This window comes from Lepisma saccharinum, chromosome 1 (genome assembly GCF_977018435.1).
Source record: "Lepisma saccharinum chromosome 1, izLepSacc3.1, whole genome shotgun sequence".
NCBI lineage: Eukaryota > Metazoa > Arthropoda > Insecta > Zygentoma > Lepismatidae > Lepisma > Lepisma saccharinum.
In genome coordinates, this window is record NC_139229.1 from 147,389,653 (window position 1) to 147,404,038 (window position 14,386).

The 14,386-nt window shown below is 36.9% G+C and overlaps 1 protein-coding gene across 1 annotated transcript; it reads left to right on the forward strand.

Annotated features, from left to right (window-relative positions):
- Nucleotides 1-1,980: 1,980 nt before the first annotated feature.
- LOC146002327 (uncharacterized) lies at nt 1,981-13,153 on the forward strand. Its single transcript, XM_083140053.1, has 3 exons — nt 1,981-2,064; nt 9,789-9,918; nt 10,388-13,153. Coding segments are annotated over exons 1-3 (303 nt in total). The 5' UTR covers nt 1,981-2,062; the 3' UTR covers nt 10,559-13,153.
- Nucleotides 13,154-14,386: the final 1,233 nt, after the last annotated feature.

Consider the following 14,386-nt stretch of genomic DNA (forward strand, 5'->3'; position numbering starts at 1 on the left):
AACCTAGCTACGTCCCTGGGGATACTTGTGTCCCCCCTCTCTGCTTGATAAATTTTATCCCTGGGGGGGATGGTGTTTGTGGGGAAACAAGAAATTATTGGCAATTAAGTTAATTTTTCCTACTTCGCCATTCAATTGCAACATTTTCTGTCAGACAACTAGAAGCTCCATTTGACGAACACAGATGTGGCCTCACGCGCTGCTCTATTCCTGGAACTGTCAAACAAGTGGCCAGGGTTGAAGATCACCTCCCCTCTTTCCTTTTCTTTGTCCACGGAATTTGGTAGGAAAATGCATGTGAAAGTTACATAATTTACTTGTCACGTGACTCGAACTTGTCACCTCAGAACGTCTCTATTTGTATGAGTGGAACAATAGTACATGAAGATAGCCTACATGGAATTATTGACACAAGCGCGATAGCCCTTTACGAAGTCATTTTTTAAAGAACAGTGTGTTTTTTTCTTCGTGAAGCTAGAATGTTAGTGGACAAAGTGAGCATTACGAGTTCCAGTCTCTGCTATATCAGGAATCTACCTTCAAAATGAACGAAATCTGATAAAGCTGTTGGAAGTGAAGGAAGGCTGTGTTGATCAAAGGATCGGTTTTGAAAATTTGCAAGTTCATCTGCACAAGAAGGCGGTAGTAGTAAAGTGTCGAGTTTCTTTGTTTGTTGCCCATGAAAGATTTAACAAACGTAAAATTACGTGGCCATGGATGGCTTAATGTATCTAGTGATGAAGTTACATATACATTATCTTTCATTGGCCACTAACAAATTTTCAGAATTTACAAGCTAATAGAACTTGTGTTAAGCTCCTGGGTCCTGAGATGCAAGTTAATGAGTAATTTTTATGATTTCGCAAATGTAACAGTAATTTAGCAAAGTAGTCTTGGGCGTTATTTTTATGTGGTAGAAAACTTTTTGAGTCTGCCTCCCTCCAAAAGTTATGCCAAAGTTTGATTCAGATCCCCAAAAGTTAGGTCCCAGACTATATTTCTGGCTGTGGGTGTCAAAATCTCACCTTAAGAACTGTAGGCAAAGTCCCGATTAGCTATTCTGATCATAAAGTGGATTTGGCCATTTCTTTCTGTCAAGATACAAATTTACATCGGTAATTTTTCATCAATTATTAAAAATATGTTTTGTTCAAAGCTCTTTTTAAAAAGTTCAGTGGCATAAAACGAAGTGTGGAGTGACCCCATTTACCAATTAAAATTGTCACCTTGTAATAAAGTGGTCCTGGGTTTGATACCCGGTGAAGGCACAGTGGTTCGGTTCCCACATTAAAACTGTAAGTCCAGTCCCAATTAGCCTTACTGTGCATAAAGGTGGACTTAAAACACCAAATCAATCAATCATATAATATATATAAATATAAATACATACATGTGTAATATTTATATATATGTATATATATATATATTATTACATATTATATATATTATATCGGGTCACGCAACAATAAATAAGCATTATCTCATGCTGTCTCTAGACAGTCGGTAGAATTTCCCCCCCTCTGGAAATTTCTTAAATACCACACTGAACAAACATGAAATGTCTATGACTTTCCCGGAACTCGAACATAGGACCCTTGATTTGTATTTGTTACTTCATCAGTTTCATCTAATATCGCCCATCATCGAACAGCCCGAAGAGATGAAAGAGCCAGCATAAAATAGGGAAAATACCAAAAACATCAGCGAAAATTAACAAGTCGTAAGGCTCGTTCAACACCCTCGCGTAGACATATTAAAGCTATGGTTACGATACTATATTCCCCCACCCTCCCCTTTCCAGAAATAAAATAAAACGAGTCCTTGACCTTTAATAGCCCAGAATCAGTTTCATAACGGTGGCAATCTACTCGGTTTCCTCATTATCCAATTCTCTCGGAAGCGTCGGGAGCGTTGCCTGGCAACGCAGTGGTTCAGGACTCGCCCGGCAGAAGTCGGGAGCATCGCTCTCGAAACATTTGATAAACAGGGTCCCATCATTGCAGGATCTTTACACCACACCCGGAGTTGAGTTCAGGTCAAGGTCATAGTATTACTTTAGACTATGTAAGTATGCTTTTTTGCGTATTGGTGATATTATGCTCTACAATTATGTTCAATTGTTTTAATTCAACTTAAACTATTGATCGGAATATACGGAAGATCCAAATTGGGTCACTGCGAATTATGTGACCGGTCAATATCAATAGTATGAATATGAGTAAAAAATAATTGCATGTTGTTTGTAGTTTGCAAGTATGATGAACAGCGCCAGAATATTTTGAACTCATATAGGTCGTGTGTGAATTTGTGCGTCTATACATATGATTATGATTAGATTGAGTATCTGTACATGTAAAATAATTAGTTTTAGAAAGATGTACATGAATTTCTTTGATGTACAGTGGAATTCATAAATATTAAAAGGCAAATTGCTCATCAGTTCGATTGAGCACTACGTGGTTCAAGAATTAAAACCGAAACTCCAGCGAAGAAATCGACAACATCCGAACCAGCCTCAGTACAATTTCATTCCTTACAAATATGCAGAATATAAGAATGAAAGTGGGGGATGAACAATTTTAAACGTAATAATTAAGAATTCCACTGTACAGTCACTAGGAAGTGTCGCAATGTTTGAATTATTTGAAGAGTTATCTTGTAAATTATACATATTGTATTAAATCTACCTTATTCTCAGATAGGCTAATCGGCAATGGATCTGCAGTTTAAGTGCAGTATGTTTCCACCGGGATCGTGCCCGGTACTCTCTCTCTCTTCTCTCTCTCTCGCTCTCTCTCTAAGTCTACTTTATGCACAGATAGGCTAATCAGAACTGGGCCTACAATTTAAAGTGGGATATGCACCACTGTGCAAAGTGCCTCAACCGGGTATCGAACCCGGAGTCCCTTACCTACAAGGCGACGACGTTACCCATCAAGTTTCTATTTGCGATGCTAGCTGATTATGTGTCCCCAGATCGCACTATATGTTTGCAGTGTTGTCCTTAGAACAACTGCACCACAAGCGATAATAATCACAATAATACGCCACCATGAGCAAAGATATTATACGCAAATTGTCTCCTGGCCCACTCTGGCGCCGTCACTTTTGAGAATGTGAGTGATGTCAGTTAGGATTATTTCCCGACATAGAGCGACTCTGGGACTCACCCAGCCTCCGATCGATGGCAACTAAGCTGGGGAAAACCCTACATATTTAAAGGCGGCCATAGAATGGGTGAGTCTCTGCATCCACACTCCCATAGGTGTCCATGCCGGATAAGAGGGGGCGCAGTTACCCCTGTAATATTTTCACCTAGAAGTTTTGTGTACAAGGATCTTATTACCGTTACAACTAATTGGATTTTCGGGTGATTCTAATCCACCCTAGATACGCCCTGTTTGTGAGCATCAATACAGAGTGTGTAAAACAGTGAGATAAAATGTATTGTAGTTTATTTTCTCCCCTATGCACACTCCTTCTATTTGCCTCCATGGAATGCACAGTTTACCGTTTTAATCAGATTGATTGATTGATTTATTATAGGGTGGGAATTGACGGAAGGGGTAAGAGGACCAACCTCCTACCCAGGGGTGCCCATCCCCCCAAAATCATGCTATGCGTCCCCCCAAATCATATCATTCGCGCCCTCAAACCATGTGGTAATACCGTAATACCACAAAGTCGTATTTAATTACGACAGCGTGCCTACCGAAAGTAACTTTTTCTTAGCTTTACTGAACACTATACTTGATCTGTCCCTCCTCCCTAAACAGGGGCGCCCATCGTTCAAGACCTTCCCTAAAATCGTTCATCATAATCCCCTCAAAATAGCTTGGATGAATACGTGATAATTGATGTCTATTTGAATGAAATACCATGTTAAACTGTCCATATTTTTTAATTGTTGGATTTTCGAAAAAAAACTTAAAACTAGCACATTGATTGATTAAATGTAGTAAATCAAATTATGTAAATATGCTTATAAAGAGTGTTTGTGAGTTGGTTTATAAAACTCACAATTTGAGTATTTAACACAAATTGTTACACAACTTAAGATAAAGATAGAAAATTCAATCTTGGCAAACCAAATAAAATGCTCCTGTCGTATGATCGATTCAATTATTATTTCACGAGACATTACAGAACCCTAGCTAGAAATTCTAAAGCTCAGGGCACAATATAATACGGTTCCTCTTTCAAAGAACTCCCCCCGCACCACATCCCGTTTTCTTGGGGTAAATATAAATATTTTAGTAACCCATAACAATAATTACGTGGATTTTATCTTCAGTGCAAATTTAACTTGTTAAAGTAAAATTTTCCTGTGACAAGAAGTTAGAAATGCGGATTCGTTATATTTTTGTCCCAAATAATGCACCTGCTTTAAATTAAGCAATATACCAACACTAAGCATTATATTTTAAGAAGTGACGTTATTAATGAATATCGAGTATTTCGCTTATGTCATGTAATGCAGCTATAGTATAAAACTTCACATTCACCTCAGTAAAGCACCAAACACGCATTCTCGCAATACATCATTGGAAGCGAAGCGATAAAGAAAATGTTTACATCTATTTCTTTGCAGGCTTTCAAGAATATTAATTTAATGGGGTGTCAATACTTTCTTAGGATCCCGAGATATTTAGTCTTCTCCAGCTTCTCTTTTGCACGTTCGGGGTCGAAAAAGTGTGGATACCATATCGCTAAATACAGTAAAATTTAATGTTCGAACTCTCTCTCCACTACAGAAATCCCTTGACAATTTAACACTTTATCAAGAGCTTCATATCTCCCCCTTTAAATTTAATACTAAATCCTAACACCAAAATTTGCATGCCAATTTTAGACTTACTGTGAATATTGCCTCCTCCAAAAAAATAATTCTGTCTCCACACCAGAATTTCCGCAACAGTCTTAGGCAATAGTAATACACAAGAATTGTATACTTCCTCAATTCAATGCTCAATTCCCTATACCTAAAATACCCGCAATAATCTAAAACCTAGAGTTGGATACTGTCCTCCCCCCCTCTCCCAACGTTTAATTCAGAATTTCCCATAGAACCACGTGTCAATTAAGACCTAGTATGTAAGAGTTAGATATCCCCCCCATAAACATTTTCTTGTCTTCATCTAATGAATGTTGAATTTTATATTATTTGAAGAGAAAAATCCCCCCCCAAAAAATCTCGATGGCGCAGCCTACGCCATAATCTCCCCCTGTGGGCACCCCTCCCTGACCCACCCTTATAAGGCTCAAGCAAGCATCCTTGAAAGCAAATATATTTTTTCCATCCTACCAGGATTATTTGACCCCCTCCCCCTCCAAGGTGTCGCCAGATAATTTCTGTCAGGTTGGGCTGGATGGATGAAATATTTATATTACCGGTCCAACGATCGGTTATGACCCCACCAGCCGAACCTTGAATACACCACTGACTTCATAGTTCATTCTCATCGTCGGGACTGATCTAGGAATTTTTAAAAAAATTCAACGTAAAATAACCAAAATAGAAGAAAGAATTAACCCGTTTTTGAAACCCCTTCATGATGTTTTTCCTTGGCACACCCTTTGGATACTGGGCCTGTGTAAAATGGGCGCTATTCACCGGATGTTTACATTTCTGTGCTTCCTTGGCGCTGGCGGGGACTGCACTTCCGGTTTCGAAAAGAATAACATTGAATTCAAGGTGCAAAGGCAGTGTCTTCGGAAAAGGCGACAATATTTGTGTGGCTTTTGGTTTCAACATGAGATAGGGAACAAACAATTGTTCTCTGGTATCTATGCATCGTTTTCAGACAGACCCGATACGGAAAGATCAGTGGATTTAGGCAGTAAATCGAAAAGATTGGCCGCAAACACGAGGGAGTAGGCTCTGCAGTCGGCACTTCATCAAATCAAATTAAAATATTTTACGTGTTTCGAAAATTATAATTGTCTAACGCATATGTGTTGATTACATTTAAAAGTTGTAACTATTTATAATCATATTATAACGCATTTGCCTTTTGGTTGTTGATAAGCACTCTCTCCATGGCCGTCGGTAGGTCAGTCAACCCTTTCTCCCCCTCTCTGGAAATTGGCATCCTTCATTTCAAGTTGCAAAAAAAGCAGGATGTTTGTTACTTTTATTGTTAATAACAGAAATAAAGTTCACTTTGTTAGTATTCGAACAGAGTAATCCGTAGCGTTCCAACATGAACGGGTATGCTACGAATCAATGCAAAATATGCATTAGGTCGAAAAAATGAGTGAAAAATACAGGAACCAGGATATTTTTTCATATTCTACCATTTAATTCAAAGAATAAATGGTTCCACAGCTTTCAGAATTCGAAAAAAATATAATTTTAGATGAGATCACACAATATAAACTTTGTATTTTTTTCTAACTTCTGAAGTCCTTTCTTGAACGACACGTGCAAAAGTTAATAACAAAATACAATAACTGTGCATTTCAGTATAGTAACTATGAAATGTAAAAGTATTAATGGAAAATAGTTGTGCTGGATATTCACTCGGCTTGGGATCGAATAGCATGATAATAATAAACAACAACAATAATAATAAAATTCGAATAAAATGTATTTAATTAGGTATATATTATTAGTATATTACAATAATTTTAACCGTAGTAATTATTATCTCTTTACTGTTGTGATCGAAGTATTTCAATGTTATAAGCTTCATTTCAACCTGGAGAAGTCTTTTCAAAAACGAAACTGATGGTAGACGATCAACATTGCCTTGAAAAATATTAGTATTGTCCCTTATATCTGCATCCAAAGGATCCGGGAAATTGCCAATCTTTTCTAGGTACCTTTGTTTCTCTATATCACTCAAAAATTTCTAGTGATCCATTTTGTTTCCTATCTTTTATAAGTAAATAAGCTCGGTGACGATCTGTATTCCACTTGTTTACATTGGAAAATTCGCCAAAGTTCTTTCCCCGCCATCAATAATCGAATTGTCTGATCGATCATTTTTTGTTTACTCAGGAATAACCCGAGACACAAAATCAGTCGCCTGGCAGAATTTCCGATGTTTTTGACACGCCTGCTCAAGTCTGGATTTACATCAAGGTATACGACAACATAATGCTCTCGCTTTGCCATGTCATGGATGTAGGAGAACTGACACGCAAATGATATTAATGTTTGTTGGATAGATATGGACTGATCGGTCTATTTACCTTGGAAGGAGTGTTGACGCTTGGACTTGGCAAACGCTGTATGCTGAACGTTGCCACACAGTGTGCAGGAACCAACGATTCATAGCCCTCGCTTTGTCTTTGCCATACGTGGTACAGTCACGGACACTTCTGGGTTGTAACGATACAGTTTGCCTTCAATGGGATCATTACAATCTAGAAGTGTCCGTGACTGTACCAGATTTCCAGGCCGCGGGTATAGTATAACCACAGATAAAGGTATCTTTGTCTGTGGTATAACCAGAGGCGTCGCCTGAAGGGGGTTCACGGAGCACACGAACCCCCAACCGAAAACGGAAAATTTTCAATTTGTTTTCTTTCCTGCACAATAAAACACTACATTTCAATATACTTATTTTACAAAGCATCTTTTTTCGTTCATAAAGTCTTCACGATGGGTGACGATGCTTCAAATTTCCCAGTTTCCCCCGACTGGTGACAAGAAAAGCTCACCCTTAGCCATCGAGAGCCCGGCGCACATCTGGCGCTGTGAACTCCTTCTGCTGTATTCTTCCCGTGATCTAGCTCTACGGAAGAAGCCGAAAAAACCAAGGGGGAAAACTGGAAATCGGAGCACGTGCACCTTCCGAAAGAACACTGTCAACAGATGGCAGCAACTGTTCGGAGAATGCCTATAGCGGCCGAGGTACGAGGTATTTTATTTTTCCTTTCGTTCAGCTTCTGTATTGGGGAAAAGTAAGCAGTAGTTAAGATATAATGCAAGCACTGTTTGCATTGTTATAGTAATTCCTAAGATCTTCCATGTTTTAGCCTAATATATTTCTTTTCCAATACATTTCACCCAAAATTAAGGCCGCAAACCTCCTCAACAACTCCATTGCAAATAGTTGCTTCGCGAAGGTTTTAGGCTATCACCAAAATGAGCATATTTACACTTACATCCATAGTTAAAATGCGTTCCTTAAACCTTTAAATAATGTAGATGGGTCAAAACGAAAGAAGACGAAGACACTGTTAGCAGGAAATAATATTTATCTTGGTACACATGTAAAACGAGTATAGATAATTACCAATTACATTTTTATGGAAAATAAATTATAATTGTTATCAAGGGCGCCCCCAAGAAGGGGCTAGAGATTTCTGGAAAGAGTTAACGTAATTGTAGAGATATTTTACAACCCAAAATATTGTATTTGTGACTTACAGACCGTAAGTTACAACAATTATTATTATTATTATTATTGAAATAGGGTTACATTTAAGCTTTCAGTCTAATATCTAACTATATAAAAAAGCTTTTTGTCCAAGATGAATTAATATGTTAAGTATACACTTATGCAAATATGTATAGATATACAGAATATGAAAATCATAAATGTATGTAATTTTAAAAATATATATAAGTAGTAGTACTAGTAGTAATAATAATAATAACAACAACAATAGCTGTAATAATAATATTAATAAAAGTTTCTATGACTCTGCCCCCCCCTGAGAAGAAATCGTGCGGGCGCCCTTGATTGTTATAAACTCCTGCAGATAAGCTTTAAAACAATATTTTTTAAGTTTCGTGAGTTGATATTCTCATCATGAAATTTGAGCATTGCGAGAGACTTGCTGTGAAATTTCAAATAGCTATTTTAAAAAAATCACATATTCGGCGGTATCATGAGGGCAGAGGGGGTTAATTCTTAGGAGCAAAAAAGGAATTTCCAAAACTAAAATAAAGATAAAAGTAATTGTTTATTGGTTTGGTTTATTTTACTTCGCTTTTCTGCCACTTTTGGCTAATCGCGAAGATGGGGATGAGTGATGATGATATGATGAAACTGATGAATGGTCATTGACAAAGAACATCCATGCCCTGGCCGGGATTCGAACTCTGGACCCCTAGCGTTGTAGGACACTGTGCTAACTAACCACTCTGCCACGGAGTTAGGCGAGGAAAAGTAAGTAATTTCAAAATTCAAACTTGCCAAAGATTTATTGCGTTGTTTAACTTTGTAATTTTTCATTGTTTTTGAAGGAGTCTTCACAGGCGACAGGGTGGGGGCGGGGGGTGTTAAGAGGACATGATAACTCGCAATAAATTAATATCGGTTTGTATTTTGTAAATGTATTTTCGCTAAGCACCCTGGCCACAATGCGCAAAGTTCCAGGTTCGTATTCTCGATAAAACATGCGCTGTTATATTCGCACTTTCATGTTGCTTTCCTTCGACATTTGGCAAAGCCACTCGAGGGGGGAAAATATTAGCTTCGATTCTTGGCTAAAATTTAGCCTTTTGTATGCTCGATTAAGCAATGTCTCTTAGGTTCACTGTTCTCATCTCTGCGATGGTGATCAATAATTGATTTCTCTGTGCGTTGGTTGCCATCTCGGTCTGTAGGGGGGGGGGGGGTAAAGTTTCTTCGATTTAAGGCTGGCTGTGAACACCAAAGGATTTACTCTATGCGACGGCACTGAGTATAACGTATAGCTGTCAATACTCATTTTATTTTGGAACTGTATATGTCTGTCATGTGTATTTATTGTATATTATTTGATGTATTGATATTTTTATAATGTTGCATAACGTGACAAGATACTGACTAAATAAATAATCCTTACAGGTTTCTAAAATCATGCAGAAAACTGGCGTACCCCCTGTTCATAATCCTGTTAGCCATGATAGAGACTAGATGGTGTTACCCATCAAAGAGAGGATATAATGATCAAACAGTGCGGGCATATCTTACAGAGGTATGTATATCTATTTTGAGATTCTCTCTCTATTATATATATAATTCCAATTACTTCTCTATTTCTTTATTTATTTCTCCCTCTGTTTTCTGAGCTTCTTTCATTCCTCTGGCTTTTCTCTCTTCCTGTTATTGACTATTATATCTGTTACTTTTATCTCTCTCTCTGTTTTTCTTAATTAAAACATTTCTAATTTATCATGAACCCGTAAACATTACGTCATAGAATTTGTGACACACACACCAATATATACCACAATTCGGAACCGTTTTTCTTTTTTTAATGCTGTTCCCTGTCTTAGTAACTTTTCTGCAGTCGCCCACGCAAACTATTCAAATTTCGCTCTGTGAGATAAATTCTGCCTAATTCCGCTTCCCTTACTATAGTTCAGCTGTTCTTGTTTTATGTAGTAATTCTCATTCCTCAGTCAGTGGGTGATTTCTTGAAAAATTATATAATTTCTTTCCAGAGGACATGCTGGTGGAATGAGATATGCAAGGAGGAATTCCAGGCTCAGTTTCGATGCAAATGTCCTCTGTGGTCCTACTGCCGAAGTCCTGGCCGCTATTACAACGCCTACTGTACGATGACCAGCACTGGATACATCTGGTTACAGCCGGAGAAGGGGTGGAGAGCATAGCGGTCCCGACCGGACCCAGGTGTCCCTTCCACCTCGGGTCCACAGAAAGCACCAGGTCATGACGGGGTGGGCAGCACAGAGGCCCCGAAGAAGGTTCCTATCGTGCAGGTCCTAGGAAGTCCACGTTTGGTAAAAGGCGGATCTAAAAAGCCATAATCGATTCTCAAAATGGGTGCAACAATGCAATGAACAAACTCTGTCACTTCCAATGCTGTTAAATCATCAGCTCCTGCTCAAGACATGATTTGACATCACTGGCACTTCCTTTAGATTTAAGGCCGATTTCCACTGTCTGCTGTATTCCTACTAAATTTATGCGCCAGTTATTTGTTCGCTCCCATGTGCACAAGGCTCAGCCTATATCTTGTCTAATCCCCCCTGCTTCGTCCATCTTCGTTCACTTACGGAAATAGCCGTACTGGTACGAAAATAATCGATCGGTTACGGAAATAAACGAACAGTTACGGAAATAGCCGAACATGGGAGAAACTACAGTGCTTCCACCATGCACCTTTGTTCCAGTCTTAAACGATCTAGCACAGCATTATAGGATCACGGCGGGAACATTGTAAATTTTATTTATGTAGACGGAAAATCTGCCTGCATTAATTCTGCCATTCCAGACAAGACAATCTAAGAATAGTAGGAACACAGTATTCTTTGTGTAAATTGGCCTTGATTTTGGTGGTGATGGACCAGAATGAATATGTTCCTTTAGAATTCCCTTTGTGTTTCCAAACAAATCTCTGTGAGAAGAGATCTCATTGAGGAACTAACGTGATTGTGTTCTGAAAGTCTCTGTTTAGCCTATTACCCAAAATGAATGGCCACAATTCTTCCATATAGTGTTCAAAACTAATTGATATATTTTATTCCTGTTTAATACATAGGTCTAGATATACACATATATTCGTATATATCTATATATGCACACACCATAGACTTAACCTGATATACATGTTACATAAGAGATAACCTTGTTACCAAAAAAATGTGTAAAATCTGTTTCGTCGAAGATAACATAATTTGTTGGTGAAATAAACTAAAAGGAAAGATGATATATAGCAAAGAGGTTTCCTTACCCAAAACGTAAGATTTATTTCTTATGCAAGACAAGAATCAACGAAAATGAATAATTTTCCTGTGTTATATGAAGGTCCACAAACTAATTTTAATCGTATCGTAGAATTTGTACTGAGAAATGAACAGCAATGCAATTATGTAGTAAACAATACTACCTTCAAAACTATGCAATAATTCTGAGCTTTTGATAGGCTATAATTAGATATGTGTTCAAAATTCTTTAATTGATTGATTGATTGATTTACTTTATTTTACTTCGCTTTCTCTGCCACTTTTGGCTAATTTGCGAAGATGGGAATGAGTGATGATATGATGAAATTGATGAATGGACACTCACAAACATCCATGCCCAGGCCAGGACTCGAACCCGGTACCCCTGGCGTCGTAGCGCGATGTGCTAACCACTCCGCCGCGGGGGTCGACTTAAAATTATTTAAGACGGGAATGTTTCAGATATGAAAAGTTTCTCATTTTTGTCTCCATTGTTGGTTACTTGTACATAATAATTTTGTAAACATTTTTGCAGAATAAGAACAACGATACATTAACTTGAATCGTAAGCAATTTATTTGGTATTGTGTTAATTAATATAGGCCTATTACGTGATTTTTTTTTATTTTGAAAGATACGTACATGTTAAAACAAATATTCAGATATTTAGAAAAAAAAATGCAGTTTTTCAAGAAGAGAGATTGGTTTTTTGAAAAATAGACAAGAAAACGCTCTTTCGGTCACAATGGTAATTTCACATGTCCTAGATTTTTACGAGTACGATCACCAACTCACATAAGCAACAAAGGTCAATGACTCAATTTAAGCCAAAATTGTCCTTGTGCATAGTGAAATTCTTTTCTAGGGAGCAAAGTACGTATAATCAGGAAATGGGAACATCAAAATGCTTTCTCAGATTATATGCGAAATAATTTGTACGAAGATGATATAACAATATCATTGAGCCATGTAGTTGATTTATTGTCACTTTAAAGTATTTTATAAGACAGTAGACATAATTTTATTACTACATTCTGATATTTATAGATAACAAACGTACAATGCAATAGTTTCCAGAAGAGATTCTTATATTTGAAAAGGTTTAAAAAAATACTCTTAAGTTCTGTCCTCAACGAAGTTTCTATTATTTTAACTATTACATAACTGAATATCGTCGTATTTAAAGCATCCCAAATCGTCAAGGTGCTGTTCATGAAACATACTTATATATACGTTAAGTGGTTGTAATTCTAAAATCACATAGTTTCTTAGAATTGTACTTATTGTTAAATATTTCAGTAATATATTTATAGCAATAAAATTTAAAACTAGATTAGTTCGTTCTTCGATTTCACAAGCCTGATATTTAAACAATGAGAAATGAATCCTTGATTGTTATACATTCCAGTTAATTATTTTTATCTTTATTAGCAATACTATGTATATTTAATCTCGTCAAGTGTCCCGTTGTTCATTTAAACTATTGTTGTTGGAAATGTGTACATATATGTAATATGAAATATATATTAATCGTTGAAGTGAATTTGTTGTAATTAAGTTATTTATTTGAGATTCAATTGTTTAATTTGAAAGAAAACAATAACTTGAAATGCTGTTCAAAATGTCATTTTCATTCCTTGTAGAGTTAAAAGCATAAGTGAATTGCAGTCCAGCTCATAAATCAACAAGAGAAGGTGATTTATGAATTTCAGACGACCTAACTCCTTGTATACAACACAAATGCTACAATAAGGGTCGCTACTGGCAAAATGGTTGTGTTTTGTGTTGTCTACCTCAGTTCCTTATGTTTACCTAATAACTGTAACCTAATTACTTCTTCTCGTGCGAGTACATTAGGTATTTCCCCAATTCTTAGTTTTTTTAGCTGTTACAACCAATATAGTACAGATTATTTTAATTTACTTGAATCAAATGTGCGAAACAGTAGTGTACTCAAAGGGGGTTACCGAGGCTCATAAAGGCCCCCTCCCCCATCCTCCTTTGACCCAGTATTTTTAAAAAAACGTCAAATGGAGAGGAAAATGGAAAATATAAAAATAACTTACAAAAAATAAGACCTGGGTTGTTGCGAATTAATTATACTGCAGTCGTGCCATCCTTTGATACAAACAGGAAATGCATATAATTATTGGGCAGGGAAATCTTCTTTGATCTCTTTTTTGGAAGGACACAAATTCACATCATTGTTACTGCTACGTGTATTAGTAATAACTAGAAGAAATCTTTAATGTAAGATTAAATTACATAAAGATAATTCATTTTCCCACATAAATATACTTCTCAAGTTTCATTGTTTTACTGATGGTTTTACTGAGCCTCTCATGGAAATGAAGTGCCTAAAACTGCCGCTTTGTAATCCTATATAGCATTTCTCAAGGATGCACTTTGCATTGTGATTCGGATCCCATCTTAAACTTTAGGTTCAGTCCCGATTAGATTACCTAAATAATAATTGGATTTTCGGTCCTATCGAATTATCTTTTTTTTTTACGTATATCTATGACTAGTATTGAATGTCGTCCTGCAACATATTTAGACCCTTTTTTTTTTGCACAATCAATATTTAATTAAATTAGTGTTTTTTGGATCCTTACTTTCGAAGTCCCAAATATTGTCCATTAACGTACCTATTCAGAGGAAAATGAAGGCTTGACCAGGACTCGAACCCGGGTATCTGCCATACCGTGCCATTTTCTTACCAACTTTATTTTTTCCGAAAGAAAAACTCCTAAG